At 61.9% G+C, this 20,516-nt stretch overlaps 1 protein-coding gene across 6 annotated transcripts in view; it reads left to right on the top strand.

Annotated features, from left to right (window-relative positions):
- Positions 1-20,516, top strand: part of GAK (cyclin G associated kinase) — a 56,329-nt gene that overhangs the window by 17,404 nt on the left and 18,409 nt on the right. For 4 of the 6 annotated variants that reach the window (XR_007137599.1, XM_047799490.1, XM_047799488.1 and 1 more), the window contains exons 2-9: positions 134-282; positions 3,285-3,427; positions 8,115-8,240; positions 10,276-10,365; positions 11,580-11,715; positions 12,298-12,410; positions 13,779-13,851; positions 15,418-15,541. Coding sequence is in view for 5 of the 6 variants with exons in the window: in XM_047799490.1 (XP_047655446.1) it covers positions 134-282; positions 3,285-3,427; positions 8,115-8,240; positions 10,276-10,365; positions 11,580-11,715; positions 12,298-12,410; positions 13,779-13,851; positions 15,418-15,541 (954 nt within the window). In the remaining variant the exon portion in view is untranslated. The remainder of the gene's footprint in view (positions 1-133; positions 283-3,284; positions 3,428-8,114; positions 8,241-10,275; positions 10,366-11,579; positions 11,716-12,297; positions 12,411-13,778; positions 13,852-15,417; positions 15,542-20,516) is intronic. The other 2 variants (XM_047799489.1, XM_047799491.1) reach the window with 1 other exon arrangement.

Raw genomic sequence — 20,516 nt, 5'->3', positions numbered from 1 at the left:
CCCGGTTCTCCCTGCACCCTCCTGCCATCCTAGCTGAGCCCACCTGTTGCCCTCATCTTTCTGCTCGGACGGGAGCCAGTGTGCTGACTTGAGGGTCTCACTGTTATGTGTGTATTTGTTTCTAAACGTGCAGACTCATGCATTCTCCTTTAACAAGACACCTGCAGAAAAAACTTTCAGGCCACCCCAATATTGTCCAGTTTTGCTCTGCAGCGTCGATAGGGAAGGAGGAATCGGACACCGGGCAGGCCGAGTTCCTGCTGCTCACGGAGCTCTGCAAAGGTGAGCCTCCCATGGGTCTGAACCGCTGCTGCTCTCAGCGTCTTCTCTCCGGGAGACGCGTAGGTCGCCACGGAAGGAGCGTGGCTAGCTGTCTGGTGGGAGCTCTTCCCGTGGCTCGTTTTCGTGCTGGGGGCAGAGTAGAGACGGTGCTGAGAGAGGGATAGAGGATGCTGGTGACTGTCCTGCTCGGTGCCATGTGGGCTCTGGGCAGCAGGAAGCAGCCTCAGGCGGGATGTGGTCTAGCAGTGGTCCAGCGAGGGTGGAGAGGCGGGCTCAGGCCAGCTGGGCACCGCCTCTGGTCTGCAGAGAGGAAGGCCCCCTAGCCCCCGATGCAGTAGGGGAGCTGGGTGCTTCCTGGAAAATCCTAGGGCAGGGTGGTCTGAGAGGTGACTGTGGTGATGCCGGGAGTGGGGGAGTGGGCAAGGCTCAGCCTCTGTCAGCAGTGGGAGTAGGAGCCACACCACCGCCTGTCCCATCCTGGACCCGTGTGGGTAAAACAGCAGGAGACAGGTGGCCGATGTCTACCCTGGCCTTGTGGACAGAGGGGCAGGGCAGGACTTAGAAGGCCTGGCAGTCGGGGAGGGCCCAAAGCTGGGGCAAGAGCCACCAGCCATCCTGCTTGTCCATCAGTCACCAGCAGTAAGTATGTGGGGCCACCACAAGGCCAGGGCTGAGCGAGAGAGAGTGAGGCAGGTGGCATCCAGGAGGGAAGCTCTCTCAGGGTCTCTGCGCCCAAAGGAGTGGTGGGATGCCTTGAGTACAGACCCCCGGGAGGAGTCTCCCTGCAAAGAAGCAAGTGCAGGAAGGTGTGGTGGCTGCAGGAGAAGGATGTGCTGGGGACCTGGCCATGAGCCACGGAGCCGAAAGGTCCCCACCCCGAGTGGTTGGGTGCACGGTGCTTTCTGACAGGGTGTCCTGGGAGCCCTGGGCTCTGGCCGGGAGCGGTGTTTAGGATCGGATCAGTTCTGGCATGCTCACAGCTCCTGGGGGTCCCTGCGCCTGGGTCCTCAGCTGGGCAGTGTGGGTGCGACTCTGGTCTAGCCAGTGGTTGGCATCGTTGTCGTTTTTCTCTACCTGCGAGAGGACTCGGCTCATTGAGGACAGTGTTGTCTTGGCAGTGGGTTCCTGGGTTCCCAAGACAAACCCTTGGTGCCAGGAGACAGCCGGGGACCCGCCCCTCCGCCCAGCGCTCCGCCCACTCCGTTCCTGGGGGCGGGGCCGGGGGCGTGCCTCTCGGAGGCCCCGCCCTGCACACGCGGTCCCCTCTGCCCTGCGGCTGGTGATGCTCTCTGCTCTTAATGAATTAGGAGAACCGAGGTTCGTGTACTGTGTTCCCTGCTTACCGTTCTGGATGCTCAGAACGTTCTGGCATGGCTTTGATCTTGGGTTTAGAGGCTCTGGGTGCCCTTTCACAAGTGAGGGGCGTGGGGCGGGGCGTCCCTTGGGGCAGCATTGACCGTGCACCGTTCCGCGTGGCGCTGCAAGGGCCTCTGTCTGGGCCGGCCCACGAAGGCCAGGCTCAGCAGTTGGCGCAGTGATGCCTGGCACGGGGGTGCAGAGGGGTCTTTGGGGATGGTGGCGAGTGGGACGCGGGTGCAAGTTCTGAAGGTTGGCCTCGCGGTGGCCCCTCTGGATACTCGCCCAGAAGCCACGCCCCCCTGCTGGTGCCCACGGGCCTCGCCCGCATCTTGCTCTCCACGTGCTCTCTTCGGTTGCTCTGCCACTTAGGGAACTACCTTTTAAGATGTGTTTCTTCTCATTGAACGTCAGCCAGTGAGCCCTGGCATTGTGATGCTGCCACCGTGTACCAGCCCATCCCCACGCCCCCAGACAGCCTGGCGATGGGTTTGTCACCCCTGCTCCCGGCCCTGCAGCACCACCATCCTGAGGGGGCTGGCGGTCTGTTCTCCAGGCCCGGCCCCACTGTGGGCCCCCTGCCCTCACTGAGAGTCAGGGTTGTGGCACAACACAAATAGAGACCCGCCCAAGCCCAGAGTGGGGGCTGGGCAGTTCCAAATGTTGGGGAAAGGGGCGGCTCCCTGGGGGGGGTGATGTTTGAGCTCAAAGCTGGACGAGGCAGGCACGTGGCCCCAGGGGGTGAGCACAGTGGGGACTAGGTCGCAGAGAGAATGGAGGAGCGCTAAGGTGCCACCCGGAGGTGGGGGAACAACTGTGGTTCCGCGTCGGATGGGCCTGGGGCGTGGGCGTCACGTGCAGAGCCTACCTGCGGGGCATGGGATCTGAGGCAGCCTGGGTCCTGGACTGGGCACAGGGCAGGCTGGGCCTCGGAAAGAGGCCTTGGGACGCCAGGGCAAGAACAGGGATGAGGGTGTCGAGGCCCGTGGGTCGTGGGCAGCCTTGGAGGCTGGCCTAGCAGAAGTGGCACGTGGTGGTGGAGGGAGTGGCTCGGAGGGAGCTGGCTGGCCCACACCTGAGGGGCCTGGCCTCACCGGTCTGGGCTGCAGCCCGTTACAGCAAGAGTGGGGGCCCTGGGCTCCAGAGACAGGAGGCCGCAGCCCTGAGGTGGCGCATCTGGGGCTCACTGTCCCCTCCACGCGCCGCTTCTCTGTTGACTGCGTGTTCAGCGGGCGGGAACGTTCACTGAAATTTCACACTAACAGAAACACAGCGATTCTTTCCCTGGAGTTATTTGCAAAGACGTGCACCTTGTGGTTGTTTTCCTTGTAGCTCCCCTCGTGACAGACTCCGTGGGTGAGAGGCCTGTGCCCATCCCCCGGAGGCTCTGCGACCTGACACCACCCCCCCCGCCCGCCCCGGTCCTGGTGGGGGTCTCTTGCCCCTTGCCCCTCCGCGGGCCTTCCCTGAAGTGCGCTTCTGCGGCCTTTGACTGCCCACCGGCCCTGCCCCTGTGCCACCTGTGGAGGGCAGGCACCACTGCAGTGGGCTTGGGAGGGCAGCGGGCGAGGCTGGCGGTGCTCAGGCCTGGGGCAGGCATATCAGTCACAGCTCCATGGTAACGTGAATTTAATTGTCTCTTTTAGGGCAGCTGGTGGAATTTTTAAAGAAAGTTGAGTCCAAAGGTCCACTCTCGTGCGATACCGTCCTGAAGATATTCTATCAGACGTGCCGGGCGGTGCAGCACATGCACAAACAAAAGCCGCCCATCATCCACAGAGACCTCAAGGTACCGCCTCAGCTCATGCCCGGCCCCGCCCCGCCCACTTGCCCGCTGGGGTGGCAGCCTGATGAGAGCCCCTCGGGCTGGGCGGCGCCCCCTGCCCAGGCGGGTCCCTCTCCCCGGTCTCTGCGGGGTGTCCTCGCCTGCGGGCGCGGGGCCCTGCGCCGGGAGGAGGGCCTGCTCCCCCGGGCTGCCTCACGGAGGCCTGTCCGAGGCCCATCTCTGGGCAGGAGCCCTGCCTGGCCGGCCCTGCTGCCCGGCGCCTTCCGAGGTGGTGCTGGCCCACAGCGGCAGGATGAGCAGGCGCGTGGCGCTGTCCTTGGCCCTTTTGCTGCCTGGTCGGGGGTTTCTCAGTGATTCTGCCTTTTCCTCATCCCTGAAGCTGAATGTTTTGCTGTGTTTTACCGTCCTCAGTGCCCTTATTCTTCTGTTAACTGGGTTTTTTTGCCTTTTGTGTGTTGTCTCTTGGTGGGGGGGGGCATTCTTACATCAGTCTTTTTAAAGTTAGACATGCTGCGCACACCTGCTCCTGGTCTGCGGCCTCGTTTTAACAGCTCTCCAGCCTCCGCAACACTGGTGCCCGACTCTGACCACACGTCAGGGTGGCAGCGGCCCCCTGGTCCTGCTTGCTAACGCAGTGTAAGGCAGGCTCCAGACATGCCGTTCCCTCCCGGCAGCTTCTGTGCGCAGCTCGGCGGAGACACGGGTGTTTCTCAGGCACTGCTGCGGGGTCCCTAACCCTAATGTCAGGTCCTGGCCTCTTTGCCCGTCTCTTCCGGTGGGTCTCAACCTTTGCTGGCCTGGAAAAGCGTCCTCCCTGCAGGGGGCGCGGGCAGCCGTGGCTCTTCGCTCCACCCACCAGGTGGGCTCTCCTTGGGGCCCAGGTAGGGTGGGAGGCGGGCGCAGATAGACCTGTCTGTGAGACATGGTCTTCCCTTAGGCTTGAGCCTTGGACGAGCCCAGCTTTTCTCTTTTGTCCTCTGAACCCGAGAGGCCCGGTTCAAGCCGGCAAATGGGCAAGTGTCTGGTCGTGGAAACCTGTGGAGTTGGGAACCCCCTCCTGGGCTCTGAGCATGTTGGGGGCACTGGAGTGGGGCTGCTGGAGTAAGAAGGCCTTTCTCTGCCCTCTCAATTGGCTGTCTTCGGTCAACTGTGGCTGGTGGACTTTCTTGCGCCATCAGGACTCCACTGGTTTAGGAGTTCCCGTCGTGGCGCAGTGGTTTAACGAATCCGACTAGGAACCGTGAGGTTGCGGGTTCGGTCCCTGGCCTCGCTCAGTGGGTTAACGATCCGGCGTTGCCGTGAGCTGTGGTGTGGGTCGCAGACGCAGCTCGGATCCAGCGTTGCTGTGGCTGCAGTGTAGGCTGGCGGCTATGACTCCGATTCAACCCTTAGCCTGGGAACCTCCATATGCCATGGGAGCGGCCCAAGAAATGGCAAAAAGACCAAAAAAAAAAAAAAAAAGACGCCACTGGTTTATAGGCTGCCCATGTTCTTTTATGTGAGCAGTTTTGTTCTTTTTGAAGTAAAGTGGAAAACCGGCAGGATGAAGCCGGTACAGAATCAGCGTTCGGGGCCTGGCCTGGGCGTGACTCCTCTGTGCTCTGTGCCAGGGTCCCAAGCAGCCAGCCCCACACTGGGTCTCCCTCCAGGTCTACAGGGGGTTTTCGAGTGGCCTCTGTGGAGGGACAGCTAGGACTCGGGGGCCGGGGGACAACCTCCAGGGCCACCCCTTCCTTGCTCTGCTACCACGTGGCTCCACTGGACACCTTGGACTGTGGACTGGGCGCCCCCGCGCACCGGACACGGTGTCGGCCCAGGGCCGCCTGCCCCTCGTTCGTGGTTTGTGGGCTTGCTTCCTCTTCAGGGTCGTTTGCCCTCTGCTCTCTGGGGCATCGTGGGGGTGGCACCCCACAGCCTGGGTTCTTGTCTATCTGGCTTTTGCTCGGCATCGTGACAGAGGCTTTTCCGTCTTGGGGCCCCACTGAGCGGGGCCAGGGCACTGCACCCGGCTGGGCCCTGCGTGCCTGAGTCTTTGCTCTGGACGTTCCCGCCTCAGCACACAGTGGCCCCATGCCCACGCTTGGCCAGCCCTTGGTGTTTATCTCAGCAGGTACACGGGTTCCGTTGGGTTTTCTCTCTCGTGCCGAAGTTTGTCCTGTCGTGTCCTGTTTTGGGGGATCTGGCATCCTCTACGGGCAGTGCCGTGCTCCTGGTTTGCAGTAGCCCCGTGGTGGGGTGAGTGGGGCAGACCTCGCTCCTCTGGCTGCGTATCCCCTCCCTGGGTTGATCCTTTGTGTTGGGGAGCAGGTTGTGCCAGGCTCTTTATGGGGGCCGTCCATAAAGAGCTTGCTGCAGCGCCACCTTGCTTGGGGCCGTCAGTCGGTCCTGGTCCCCGTGCTCCTCGGCCTTCTGTCCCAGACGTGCACGGCGGGTTTACACCTGGTTCTCCAGGAGCATGTGTCCGCTCTCAGCATCTCCACATACACCTCGGAGACGCTGCGAGCTCAGCTCCAGACCCGCGTGGTAGAGGGTGCCACTCAAAGCTAAAAGTTATGTTTACCCTGGACTGTGGTCTGTTACTCTGAGGTAGTGTTGTGCTCAAAAAACGGTGTATGTGCTCTGATTTAAAAAATACTTCATTGGAGTTCCCGTCACGGCGCAGCAGAAACAAATCCGACTAGGAACCATGAGGTTTCGGCTTCAATCCCTGGCCTCGCTCAGTGGGTTGAGGATCCGGCAGTGCCGTGAGCTGCGGTGTAGGTTGCAGACGCGGCTCGGATCCCATATTGCTGTGGCTGTGGCGTAGGCTGGTGGCTACAGCTCCGATTTGACCCCTAGCCTGGGAACCTCCATATGCTGTGGGTGCCGCCCTAAAAAGACAAAAGACAAAAGCAACAACAAAAAAACAACAAAACAAAACAAAATAATACCAAAAAAAAAAAAAAAACCCACTTCATCATGGATTTCCCTAGTGGCACAGCAGGTTAAGGATCTAAACGTTGTCACTGCTGCAGTTCAGGTCACAGCTGTGACACGGGTTTGATCCTTGGCCTGGGAACTTCCCTATGTTGCAGGAGTGGCCAAACAATATTTTATTTTAAATCAACTATATTTCTTTTTTGTTGTCTTTTTAGGGCCGCCCCTTTGGCAGTATGGAGGTTCCCAGACGAGGGACTGAATCAGGGCTGCAGCTGCCGGCCTACACCTCAGCCACAGCAACGCTGGATCCAAGCCTCATCTGTGACCTACACCACAGCTCATGGCAACGCAGGATCCTTAACCCACTGATCGAGGCCAGTGATCACACCCTTGTTTTCTTGGTTACTAGTCAGATTCGTTGCGGCTGAGCCACAATGGGAACTCCTGTGAATTGACTACATTTCAGTAAAAGTCTTAAAAAGATGCTTTAATGCTGAAAAAAAGCTGATCATCACGCGAGCCTCTAGCTAGTCTCAGTGGTGAGTAACGTCAGATACCCCGGATCACAGATACCACAACACACACACGGGCCACGGCGGAGCTTGAAGTGCTTCGAGAACTAGCACAATGGCACTCCGAGACACAGAGCGAGCAGATGCTGCTGGAAAAAAAAGGTGCCCGCCCATAGGCTCGCCCGATGCGAGGCTGCTCCACACTGTTGCTTGGTACAGGGTGCAGTGAAATGAGGCTTGCCCATACGTTTTTAAATCCCTTTGTCAGCTGCCACCTGAAAACTTCAGGGGCTCTCCCTGGGATTGGGGGTGGGCAGACATCAGCTGTCCTGGCCTGCAGCCACAGGCTGTCTGGCCCTGCAGCTGTGGCCGGTCAGTAAAGTGGCTCCTGACCGGTGGCATGAAATACTCACCTTTTGATTTCTTTCAACCCTTTAAAAAGTAAAAGCCACTCTTCGCTTGTGGACTGGTGGTGGCTGGAACTAGCTTCTGGAGTGGTTGGGGCAGATGTGTGCCTGCGCTGAAGGAATAGTCTAGTTCCCTGTTTATTTTGGACTGAAAAACTCATCTCTGTCGTTCAGTTTCTGAATAAGAAGTCTTTCGTGTGTCTTTTGTTAGATTTCTTCCTTAGTTGTGGGTGTATTTGATGACTTTCTGATGGCATGTTCATTTCTTTGCATCTTCTGAGTTTCTTTTTTTCTTCAGTTTGTGTTGGAGTAGTTGCTTTGCGGTGCTGTGTCAGCACCCTCCGAGTTTCCTGACGGCTTTCACTGTCTTTCCCACCTCACTGGTTCAGATCATCTTTGTTTGATTTGTGGTTGATTTTAACTTGCTTTCATGTTTCCGAACGCACACTCCGATAATCTTTTTTCATCCTTTTTTTTGGGGGGGGGGACACATCCGCAGCATGTGGAGGCTAGGGGGCCACTTGGAGCTGTAGGCGCTGGCCCCACACAGCCACAGCAACGTGGGATCCAAGCTGCGTCTGCGAGCTCATGCCAATGCTGGGTCCTTAACCCACTGAGCGAGGCCAGGGATCGAAGCATGTTCTCGCGGATGCTGGTCACATTCGTTTCTGCTGAGCCGGGACGAGAGCGCCTACACACTGACTTTGATCAGAAGGAAATGTCCCCTTGGCCCAGGGAGACCCCCGCCGCCCTGCCCTCTGAGCCCCTCCCCACTGGGCGCCCCGCCCTCCGTGTTGCCACCGTCCAGCCTGCGCCCCAGGTTCACCAAGGCTGTCTTCTGGACTTTTGCAGGTTGAGAACCTCCTGCTGAGTAACCAGGGGACCATCAAGCTGTGTGACTTCGGCAGCGCCACGACCATATCCCATTACCCGGACTACAGCTGGAGCGCCCAGCAGCGGGCCCTGGTGGAGGAGGAGGTGAGCAGCGCGCCGGGAGGCCCCGAGTTGGAGCGATACTCGGGGTCTCCGTCGCTCACCGCGCTCTAGACCTGCCGCTCACTGCCCCGTGGTGTTTCTTCCTGGCCTTTTTCGTTGTGGCAAAGCGTGAAACATGAAATCGACCGCCTTACCCATCTCTAAGTGTGCTGCGCGGCGGTTCAGTACCTGCGCAGCGTGCAGCCTTTCCCGCCACACATCCCCGGGGCTTTTTCATTCTACAAACATGGCAATCTAAAAAATCGCACAAAGACGTGCCTTCAAGGAAGAGGGTTCCTGTCTGGGCTCAGCAGTTAACGAACCCGGCTGGTATCCATGAGGACACGGGTTTAGTCCCTGGCCTTGCTCAATGGGTTAAGGATCCAGCGTTGCTGTGGCTGCGGTGTGGGCTGGCAGCTATAGCTCTGATTGGACCCCTAGCCTGGGAAGCTCTGTACGCCGTGGGTGCGGACCTGAAGAGACAAAAAAACAAAAAAAGCCCCCTGTGCTGCGGAGTTCCCATCGTGGCTCAGCGGTTAATGACCCTGACTAGCATCCGTGAGGATCCAGGTTCGATCCCTGGCCTCGCCCGATGGGTTAGGGATCTGGCGTTGCGTTGTCTGTGACGTAGACTGCAGATGCGGCTCGGATGCCCTGTCGCTGTGGCTGTGGTGTAGGCCGGCAGGTACAGCTCCAGTTCATCCCCTAACCTGGGAACCTCCATGTGCTGCACATGCAGCCCTAAAAAGACCCCCCAAAAAAAAATTCCTTCAAGGAAGCTTCAGCAGCTCCCGGGGGAACCCCAGAGGAGACGGGTGGGTGTGTGCCGAGCACAGGCGGGTTCCCGGCCACGCGGCCTGCCCGGCCCTCGGGCCCTGCCCTGTCAGAAGCATTCACGAGGAAGCCGTTCCCAGGGAAGCGTCCCCGTGCCATGGTGCAGGCGCCGTCTCTTCCGGGGCTCAGGGAGGCCCTGGCCGTGCCAGCTGGGCCAGGTTGGAGCCCAGGGAGCCTGGTTTGTAGCCTCCTCGAGGGGTCCCAGGGCGTGTCCCATGAAGCAGCCCCCCCGCTTTTGGGGACTCCCCATTTTCGGATGAGGGTGCCTGACCTTGGGGTCACGGAGGAATGTCTGCAGGCTGCGTGAAGACCACCGTGTCCATGAGGAGCTCAGGCCTTCCCTGCGGTTCTGCTCCCAGCCTCGTGCTGACCTGTTATGTGGTTCCTTGAAACGTGGGCCCCCTGTGTTTTCAACTTCTCTTTAAGTGGCGCAGTTCCTGGCTCACAGAACTGAGCTGCAGCTGCAGCCCCACCGCATCCCTGCTATAGGTCCCCGCTCCTAGGTCCTGCTCTGTCCGCTGCACTCCTTCCTCCCGAGAAGACACATAGGTGTACCTCCCTGCCTTCTTGCCTCTCCTTGTCATGCTTTCCTGCCTCTGTTGGCTTTTTGTCTCCGGAGCCAGTCACGGCTTCCACGGAACCTCCTTCGTTCCCTCCCGGCTGCGCTGAACTCCCGTGGTGTGCGGCCATTGGCACTTCGGCCAGTGCCTTCCAAGGAGGCCGGCCGTGGGCAGTCCCGCCCGGGCTGCAGCTGGAGCTGGACAGGAGGCAGCCACGGGGGCAGTGGGTGACACTTCCCCTGTCCCGATGCCCGTCCTGAGGCCCAGCGCCTTTGGCTCTCCGGGACTCTGCGGCCCTGGGGTGGTGGTCTGTATCTGCCATGCTCAGAGGTGCCCTTGGCCGTGGGCCAAGCGGTCCCTGCACAGCGCTCGCCAGTCTCAGGGCTGTCACCTGCCCCACCTGACCCAGCCAGGTGGCTTTCGTTTCCCTGTCCCTCTTTGCTCACAGGCACTTGTCAGGAACTTTCTGGAGAATACTTCCTTTCACACCTGGCGTGGCCCAGCTCCCAGAGTTGGCCCGCTTGAGCCACCCTGGGCCTGGGCCTGCCGGGCGGCCGGGGTGCCGGGCGTGGGGACTTCAGTGCATGTGACAGCAGTTGCTTGCAGGTGGCCTCTCCCCTGACGTGTGAGTGTCCTTTCTCCAGATCACCAGGAACACGACGCCCATGTACAGGACCCCGGAGATCGTGGACTTGTACTCCAACTTCCCCATCGGCGAGAAGCAGGACATCTGGGTGAGCCGGCTTCGCCCGCGGGCCCTGCGCAGCCCTGCCGCGGCCGGCGCAGGGCCCCTCGCTCCTTCCTTTCTTCTTCGCCTCGTGGACTCTCCTCCTCTTCTCCAGCGGCCCTCGTGCTGTTGCTGGTGGCGAGGCGCTGACGGGGCTGGGGGTTGGCGCCCAGCAGAGCGGACTCAGGTCGGCCCAGGGCCCTGCCTGTGACGGGTCTGCTCCCGCCCACGTGGGCCTGAGCTCTCCTGGTCGGGGCCCTTCACAGGGCCAGGGTTTCGTGACGCCACGGCGCACATGGCCAGGAGAGCCCACCTGGCCTGGCAGTTGTATCCGGCCTGGCGACAGCTGGAGCGATGGCCAGACCCGACGTCTAGGCCCCAGGCCTTGGTCATTGCCGCAGAGCGAGGGCTGGGCCTGGCATCCTGGGTGGGGTCTCAGAGGGAGGCCGGGCCAGACACTGGACGTGTCGTTTAACCTCCTAGCCGTGTCCGGTCGATGGCGGGCAGACCGTGGCTGCAGGGAGTGTGGTGCCCGGCTGGGCCTCTCCTGGTCTCTGCTGACCCCTCCGTTCCGCTCTGGCTTACCGCACCCAGGGAGCACAGCGCCAGGCACACATGGCTGTGCTCCTGCCCATACGAGGTGTCCTGCTGCCTCTCTGGTATGCAGGGACAAGGCTCCTGCCTGCACTGTCTCTAGTGCCAGCCAGCTCTGTGGACTGAGTCCCTGTCCTGGGCATATGACTTGAGCTGGTGGCCAGCTCGAGGGCGTGCATTCACGCACGTGGGAAGGTGGGCCTGGAGTCGCACCCCAGGGGTTGGCCTGATGTAAGCCCAGCCTGTGCTGCTTGCCCTCCGATGCTGGGCCTCCCCATGCCTCCGTCATGCTCCCGGGGCCATGCACCCCCCCACAGGTGCTGTGGTAGACGCAGGGATGAGGCCCGACATTGGGGTTCAGGCCGTTCTGTGGAACCCCAGCTGCCCCCGGACCTGTTCCCTTGTTCAGCCCCTGGCTCAGTGTCAACACTGAGGTGCGTGGGCCCCCCGCCCGCTATGGCTGCCTGGCCCGTGGGTCCGTGCACAAACTCTAGGAGCTCTTCGTTTCGATCAGAAAGTAAAGGGCTGGGGATTGTGGGGCTACTCTGACCCGAACGGTGGCACCCGGCGAGCACAGGGGTCAGACTGGGCAGGCCAGGCAGTGACCGCCCTCCCGCGCCCCCGCAGGCCCTGGGCTGCATCCTGTATCTGCTCTGCTTCCGGCAGCACCCGTTTGAAGACGGGGCAAAGCTGCGCATCGTCAACGGGAAATACGTGATCCCTCCGGACGACACGCGCTACTCTGTGTTCCACGGCCTCATCCGTAAGTCCCGGGCGCCGGTCCTGGGGGCACGCCTGCTGCCGCATCCCGGCTCCCCTGTGGGCACACGTCCCCTGAGCGGGTGGCTTCGGTGATCTTGGGCCTCACGTCGCCATCCCTCGTTTGGTTTTATTTTATTTTATTTTATTTTAATTTATTTTATTATTTTTTTTTTGTCTTTTGTCTTTTTTTGTTGTTGTTGTTGCTATTTCTTGGGCCGCTCCCGCGGCATATGGAGGTTCCCAGGCTAGGGGTCGAATCGGAGCTGTAGCCACCGGCCTACGCCAGAGCCACAGCAACGCGGGATCTGAGCCGCGTCTGCAACCTACACCACAGCTCACGGCAACGCCGGATCGTTAACCCACTGAGCAAGGGCAGGGACTGAACCTGCAACCTCATGGTTCCTAGTCGGATTCGTTAACCACTGCGCCACGACGGGAACTCCTCTCGCTTGGTTTTAAAATCAGTAACCGAACGAACGCGGGGCTTCCGGGGGGCGGGAGCCTCTGCAGAGCAGGCGGTGCTGCTCCCCTGGGACCCCGGCTCTGGAGCCTGTGGAATGAGCATGCCCCGTCTCTGCCGTAGGCTCCACGCTCAAGGTCAACCCGGAGGAGCGGCTGTCCGTCACAGAGCTGGTGAACCAGCTCCAGGAGATCGCAGCCGCCCGGAACGTGAACCCCAAGTCGCCCATCACCGAGGTAGGCCTGCTGGTGCTGCTCGTGCTGGCGCCATCTTGACACATTTTAGAGCCGAGACCCCCGAGTCCCCAAGGCAGGGTCGCCCGCTGGAGGCAGGGGACAGCCGAGTGTGGGGCTCCCAGGGAGGCACTTGGTGCCTGGGACCCGGGGCAGGGCTGGAAGCAGACCCAGGGTGTTGGCAGTGGCCTCGCGGGAGGCAGAGGAGGCAAGGCTGGCTGCGCTCCAGAGAGGACGGGGCGCGGAGGAGACAGCGGCCTCCCGCAGTTGGCCCGGGCTGCGGCGGCCCTGTGCGCCAAGCCTGTGCCCTTGGCTGGCACAGGAGACACGTCATCGTGGGCAGCCAGCTGGAGCCCACGCTGCTGGGCCTGCTCGCTCCGTGCGGCAGGCGGGGATGCCCGTGGGAGATGTAGTCCTGCCGGCCAGGCGGGCTCTGAGCACGTCCTGCTCTTCGCGCTTCTAGACCCGGAGGCCAGATGTGAAACCCCTTCTGCAGGGGCTTCTGCCCAGGGTCCCTGAGAAGCAGCCCACCCACAGGGCAGCGCTAGGCAGAAACCCAAGGCTGGAACCTTGTGGAAGGTCAGGCCGACTCCACAATCAGGAGTGTGCGTGGGGCGCGGGGAGACACCCAGAGGTAGCTGCGTGCACCCTGACATGGCCTCAGAGCCATGTGCCCGGGAGCTGGGAAGCTGGTGGTCCTTGCGGGGAAGTTGTATGCTGTCGAGAAGCTGGTGAATCAAGGGAGCAGAGCTGGGATCTGTGACCAAGAGTCACAGCCGCCCTGTGGACACATGTGCCTCACGTGACTCCTGCTGGGCTGCAAGGAGAGCCGATGTTGCGTCACGCGTCGGACCCCCAGGAAACTGTGACGCACTTTCTAGGTCACTTGTAGAAAGCGGAAGGAGCATGGCGACTCCGAGCTGCCTTAGACAGACGGAGTGTGAGGCCAGCCCAGCTGTCGCCAGGGGCTCCACAGGTCCCCTGGAAGGTTTTGGGGTTGTGGCTCTCGTTGGCGCCGGCCTTGGGCCTCCCTGGTGCACCTGCGGTCCAGCTTGGTGGCAAGTAGGGGCCACTAATACCTCGCCCGCATGCCCACCGGTTCCTACACCACACCCTGTGTCGACTGGCAGAGCCTGTGGCTGTGGCAGGTGGGCGGGTGCGTGACTGCTCCTCTGAGATGGAGATGGAGGTGCGGCCGGGTGGCCCTGGGAGCAGCACTGTGGACCCTGGGGACTCCTGCGAGGGGTTTGTATAAGTCAGATGAAAGGAGGGTTGACTCAGTGGGCGATGGGCCTGGAGCCTGCGGCGCTGCGTGCTGGCACCGCGGGTTTCTTGGCGGCTGTGCCCCTGATTTGGTTCGAATCGTTGCAGCTCCTGGAGCAGAATGGAGGCTGTGGGAGCGCAGCCCCTCCCACGGGCTCCGCGGGCAGCGGCTGCAGTGGAGGTGAGTACCCCCCACGCACCCACACCCTGCTCTCGGGGCCTTTGGACAAGCGGCACATTTGGGGTCCCCAGGACCACCCTTGGGTCCATGTTCCCCAGCACCCCCTCCACTCAGCGGGGCCGCCACTCAGGCTGTGGTTTAGGACAGGGAAGGAGGCCCCAGGCCCAGCGCCTCCTGGCCCGTCCCGGTGCCATCGGCAGCTCTGGGGCTCTGAGTCCGGCACCCGGCCTGCGGGCTGTGGGGGCGCGCCCCTCAGAGTCCAGCTGCCCCCGCAAATCACTCATAAGCATGGTCCCCGCCCAGGTGGGCAAGGGTGGGCACCTCGGGAGGGGTGCGCGAGGAAGTGGGGCGGCCAGCAGGTCAGGGGTCAGAGGGTCCGAGTCTGTGGGCCAAGAAGTTGGGGCTCAGATGGGGAGACGGGTCTGGCAGCTGCAGAAGTGAGGCTGGTGGGCTCTTCCCATGGCTCGGGCGTGTTTGCTGAGGGCTTCGCCCTGTGGTCTTCCGCGTGTCAGGTGGGGCTGGGTGCCCGGTGCTGGCGTGACGCGGGGTGCCCCCGGAGGCCCTGGGGGAGAGCCCACGCCAGGGCCCTGAGCAGCTGCAGGGCAGGTTCCAGGAGCCCTGCTGGACGCACCTCTGCCCTGCGCGTCCTGGCCGTTGGCCGCCACGCTGTGGGGGGCGTGGAGCCCGGCTCCCAGGTCTGCCTCGGCCCTTCGATTCCGGGGTCATCCCGGCAGCTGGCTCCTTGTCCATGCAGCGTGAGTCCCGCATGGCCGCCTCTCCGGAGCGGCCGCGTGTGGGGCTCCTTCGAGGCGCCAAAACAGGACCATCCCACACGTGTGGATGGGGCGCCTGGCAAGGCCGCAGGGCACAGAGATGTGGCCACGGGCCACTTGTCCCGGCTGCCTTGCAGCCCTCTGGCGTCCAGTGTTGCCGCAGGGTTGCAGAGGCCACAGGCGAGCACGCAGCATGGGTGCGCGTGTGGAGGCCGCTTTCTCTCCTCGCTGATCCACCGTCGGAGTCCTCTCTTCAGGCCACACCCTGGGATCCTGGTGGCCTTGGTGTGCCACTGCTCTGTGTCTTCTGGGCACAGGCCTGAGGCACCTGCCTGGGGCTGCGGCCAGGAGGCCCCTTCCCTGCAGACGGACTGAGCTGCAGCCCACACGGCTGTTCTGTGCTGAGCTGGTGCTGCCTGCCCAGCCTCGCTCCTGCGCCCTCCCCTCCCGCAGGCGTCTGCGGCCTCTGTGTCAGCCTGTCCCGTTCCCTGGGGACGGGCTGCCTGCTGGCTGGGCCCCAGCTCCTGTCTGTCTGTGGCAGGTCCCCGTGTTGCCTAGGATGAGCATCCTGGAGACGGGGACAGAGGGCCACCTGTGCTCGAGGCTCCTGCCAGGGTTCTGCTCTCGAGAGAGCGGCAGCGGTGCTTGGACAGGACAGGGCCACCAAACTCGGGTGCCAGTTTGTTCCGAGTGTGGATGTGGAGCTGGCGGCCGGGTGGGCGAGCGTGGCCGCTGCAGGTGCCGTGGTTCTGGCTGGGCCCTGCCGATCCCTGAGGCTGGTCTCTGCCTGCAGGCCTGGCGGTGGCTGAGTACGACCAGCCCTACGGGGGGCTCCTGGACATCCTGCGTGGGGGCACTGAGCGCCTCTTCACCAACATCAAGGACACCTCCTCCAAGGTCATCCAGTCCGTTGCCAGGTGAGTCCAGGTGGCACAGGCAGGTGGTTTCTCTGCTGGGAGATTTTTGGAACCCTGGGCTCGGGTCTGTCTCCACACCTGGCAGAACCCGGGCTCGTGGCTGTGGGTGAGCATGTTGTGCTCGGCACCAGCCCAGTCCCTCCTGTGCGGGCTCATGTGGTGGGCACGTGGGCGTGCTGGCTGCGGGCCGCAGCACTCTCCCTGAGGGAGGCCTTGTCCACAGAGGGCACGGCCCACGGCCACAGCACCCAGCCTGCCCTGTGTGTCCTCAGGGTCCTGTGTTGGTTTTGTTTTGTTTTGTTTTGTTTTTTCCCTTTTTATAGCCACACTCATGGCATATGGAGGTCTCCAGGCTAGGGGTTGAATTGGAGCTGCGGCTGCTGGTCTGTGCCAGAGCCACAGCAACTCGGGATCTAAGCTGTGTCTGCAATCAACACCACAGCTCACGGCAACGCCAGATCCTTAACCCACTGAGCGAGGCCAGGGATCCAACCCATGTCCTCATGGACACTCGTTGGGTTCGTTAACCACTGAGCCATGATGGGAACTCCAGGGGTCTCGTTTTTGACCAAAGAGCCCGCAGGTGCTTGGGAGTCTGCCTCCGACTGTGACCCACCTCTCCCAGGCGGCGTGTCTGTGTCTCTGAGCCCCACGGTCCTCCAGTGGCCTTGTTTTCTGTGTCCTGTGGCCATTGTTTTGTGTCCATAGTGTTGGCAGCACAGGTAAAGGCACCTGTGCTTGTGTGCCATAGTGTGCACGCGTGTGTGAGCCCTTGTCTGCCTGGAGCACACTGTTGTGTGTAAGTGCACGTGTGTTCTGCGTGCAGCCCGGGCTGCGCGGCACTTGTGTGCTTTGTCTCTGACGGGACCCACGTGACAAGAAACCTGATTCCACCGAGCGCCAGGTGTCCTGCAGGGCAGGGACCTGCCCACGCCTCTATCCGGGGCCCTTGCTTCGTCCCAGGCCACGCCTGTAGCGGGTGGAAGGCTCAGAGGCAGCATTTGTCTGTTTCTGGCACCCAGCCCCCCGGAGTCCTGTCCTTTGGGGTGAGGCCCGTGCTCTGGGCACAGAGGCCAGGGGGGCCCAGACCGGTGGAGTAGACCCCTGCAGTTCTCCACCTGCAAGTCCCGGGGCGGGGTGACCTCTCGGGTGGCACCGTGCCGGGTTGCACCCTGGCCATCCCTGTACGTCCTGCTGACTGTGGTGCCGTGAGGGCTGTGGGTGCCGTGGCCCCGCTCGTGTCCTCTTGTCTCCTCCCAGCAAGGGCCAGCGGGGTCTCGGGGCGCCCCGGGCTGGAATGGAAACCATGACGACAGCAAGAGGGAGACGCTGCCCAGCCTCTCCCGAGAAAGGAGACCAAGCTGGGGCGAGGCCGAGACGCTGTCCCCACCGCGTCTCAAGTGGCTCCAGCGGCCGCCGGGGCCTTGCCACCCTGACGCTGCCTCGGCCTCTGCAGCCAAAGGCTTGAGCTGCGGTGACAGGGCCCCCGGCAAGTGTGCGCCTCCGCGGGAGCCCAGGTCCTGGCGGGTGGAGGGGCCGTGCTGGCATCGCGATGCGCCCGACCTCAGAGAAGCGGAGCTTTGGGGGAGCAGACAGTGCTCGCGGGGAGAGTCGTGCTGGCGGCTCCCACCTGGACCGACAGGCCACACAGCGATGCGCGCCCGAGGGTGGGTCCCCGTCAGAGAGGGGCTCCTAGAACGAGTGGCGGTGCGGGTGTGGGGTCTTGAGCCCACCCGCAGGGTCTCTGTTCGCCGGAGGCCTTGAGACCCGCGTGGAGCCGTCCTTGCCTCTGCCAGGTGTGGTGTTTCGGACAAAGGACGTCACTGGGCTCGGGGAGAGGCCAGCCTCCGGGGTCCCCTCTCCGGGGAGCCAGACAGACGGATGGACGGACGGACGGACACGCTGCCCTCCAGCCAAGCGTCAAGGACCAGTGTAAAGGGCTGTCACGCAGAGAAGCCCCAGGGCCCTCGAGGCTGCTCGTGGAGCCACCTCCCTGGCCGGCACCACAATCGGCTCCAGCGGCAGGGGGACCGTGGTTTCGGACAAGCAGTCGCTGGGGGCCCGCCCGCAAGCAGCTCTCCGGGATCAGCCGTAACTGCCTTCTGACCCGGACGTGTCCCCCAGAAGTCCTGCTTGCGTGGAGGGGGTAGAGGCCCCGGCGCAGCTTGTCTGTTTAGGGCTTGCACTCAGGGGACATGGGAGGGGTCCCAGCCCCCTGCCCCTGCCCCCGACCTCAGAAGGATACTTACTGGCCGCAGTGGGTGGAAACGCCTCCGACACGCCCAGCTTGGCATTTGCAGCCAGCACTTCCTGGTCCTTTGTTCACCAAGGACGCGGGCCGGGCCTCAGCAGAGAGGTGGCCCTTTGCTCTGCGGGACCAGATGGCTGCGCTCACACGGCAGACAGCCTGCTCGCTGGCTCCTCCAGGCGGAGTCCGTGCGCCGGGCCTTGGGCCCCACGAGGGTCTGCATACCCCAGGCCTCGTGTGCCGCTGGAGGACCCAGTGAGGGCCTGGCAGGCGGCAGCCCCGTTGCTGGTGAGCCCCACCCTCCAGGGCCTGCTGGCCCCTCTGTTGCAGGCACCACCCCTGTCTGCGTGAGGACAGGAGTCCTGGGGCTTGACCAGAGGGGGCCCGTGTGGCCTCTGTGTGGCCCTGGCTGCCATTTGGCCTGGACGCTGGGCCCTGTACCCTGCGGTGTTTCTCTCGGGTTTCAGGTGCAGACCCTGCACGTTCACACATCCGTCCTGGAACCAGCCTGTGGGGCTCTCTTAGCCACCTCCCCAGGCCCCAAGTTCCCAACTGCCTCCTCCCCCCGCCCCGCCCGCTTCTCCTCCCTCTCCCCCTCCCTCCCCTCCCCCTTCCCTCCCCTCTTCCCCCTCCTCTTCTCCTCCCTCCCTCCCCTCCCCTCTTCCCCCTCCTCTTCTCCTCCCTCCCTCCCCTCCCCTCTTCCCCCTCCTCTTCTCCTCCCTCCCTCCCCTCCCCTCTTCCCCTCCTCTTCTCCCCCCTCCCTCCCCTCCCCTCTTCCCCCTCCTCTTCTCCTCCCTCCTCCCCTCCCCTCTTCCCCTCCTCTTCTCCTCCCTCCCTCCCCTCCCCTCTTTCCCCTCCTCTTCTCCCCCCTCCCTCCCCTCCCCTCTTCCCCTCCTCTTCCCCCTCCTCTTCTCCTCCCTCCCTCCTTCCCTCCCTTCTTTCCTGAGAATGTTGGTTATTCCAGCTCATCCGTTTCTTCAAATGAATTCCAAATGAACCCGCCAGGTTGCCTGTGTGGTCATTGAGGAGGGTGCCTTTGCCTGTGTCGTGGTCAGTTTGGACAGTTGGTCTGCGTGGTGCCAACTCTGGTCACCAGCAGGGAAGTGTCCCCAGCTCTGGCCCCTTTCCTGCCCTCCCTGAGGCCTGCTGGCTGCAGGGGGGCGGGTGTGCAGCGGCGAGGCCGACCTTCCTGCCAGGGCGGGCAGTGCAGGACGGCGGCCAGGCTGCCCGCCTGCCTGAGATGATGAGAACCGAAAGTCAGTCCCAAGTGGGGAAGTGTGCCTCACTTGTGTGTGGGAGAATTAGATTTTAAAGATGATACCATTCCTCCATCTATAAACTCGTTGTGATGAAAATTAAAATCGCGAGGTTTCCACAGACTTTGGTCTTAAAATTTGCATGTGAGATACCAAAAATTGCCAGCAATGTTTTTATTTTTAATTTATTTTTTATTTTTATTTATTTATTCATTTGTCTTCTTAGGCTGCTCCCACGGCACATGGAGGTTCCCAGGCTAGGGGTTGAATTGGAGCTGTAGCCACCAGCCTACACCAGAGCCACAGCAATGTGGGACCCAAGCCGCGTCTGCAAGCTACACCACAGCTCACAGCAACGCCGGATCCTTAACCCACTGAGCGAGGCCAGGGATCGAACACGCAACCTCATGGTTCCTAGTCGGATTCGTTAACCACTGCACCACGACGGGAACTCCCAAAAATTGCCGGCAATGTTTTTAAAAATAAGAATGGGGACATTGTGGCGCAGGGGAAACAAACCCACCTAGGAACCATGAGGTTGTGGGTCCGATCCCTGGCCTCACTCAGTGGGTTAAGGATCCGGCATTGCCGTGAGCTGGGGTGCAGGTTGCAGACGTGGCTCGGATCCCACCTTGCTGTGGCTGGGGCGTAGGCCAGCGGCTGCAGCTCCGACCCAACCCCTGGCCTGGGAACCTCCACATGCCATGGGTGTGGCCCTGAAAAGCACATCGAAAATTGGGACAGACCCTATTGTATATTAACATTTCTCAAACATCGGTTGTGGTGCTGGGAGCAGAGTGGTGAGACTCAGGAATGGCCCGCACGAAGGTGGGGCTGGTCTAACGCACGAGCCTGGCGCAGAGGAAGCCCGCAGACTGCGTGCGGCAAGTCCTGGTGCTGCGCCCCGGGCGCCGCCTGTAATGGCCAGAGCGCAGCGGCTCTCGTGTGTTAGCAGACGTCGCCGTGAAAAGCAGTTTCTCAGGGGGAATTAGTGAGATGTAGCGGGCGTTTAATCCCACCAGAGCAAGGAGGGTTTCTTAAAAACGACGAAAAACATGCCAGCCTGATAATTTAACTCATTTAAAATAAAAATCCTCCTTTCCTTGGAAAACTGTTTCTTTAAAGTAGCAGGAAGGTGTGACACTGGTGAGGAGTAAGTATGTTCAAACTGTGAAGCTCCCAAAGGACTAGTCAGCCGCGCCAGCTAAGAGGCAAGTGGAAGCTGCGCGAGGGACGTTGCCAGGACAGACCGTGAATGCGCCACGAGAGGGCGCTCCGTCTCACGTCATTTCGTAGCCGCGTAGTTGGGCCACGTTTTTACACAGAAGCTCTTTTAAGTCGTGCCTTTAGCCTGCCGGTGTTTAAAGCCTCTGCTGAGACGTGGGCTGAGCTCCCTTTATTGCACGCTGCAGACACTGTACCTTCTACCCATGGGAGGTGTGTGGCGGCCCCGCGTCGAGTGGGGCTCTGG

The sequence above is a fragment of the Phacochoerus africanus genome, chromosome 10 (assembly GCF_016906955.1).
Source record: "Phacochoerus africanus isolate WHEZ1 chromosome 10, ROS_Pafr_v1, whole genome shotgun sequence".
In the NCBI taxonomy this organism is placed as follows: domain Eukaryota; kingdom Metazoa; phylum Chordata; class Mammalia; order Artiodactyla; family Suidae; genus Phacochoerus; species Phacochoerus africanus.
This window is presented reverse-complemented; position numbering and strand designations above follow the sequence as displayed.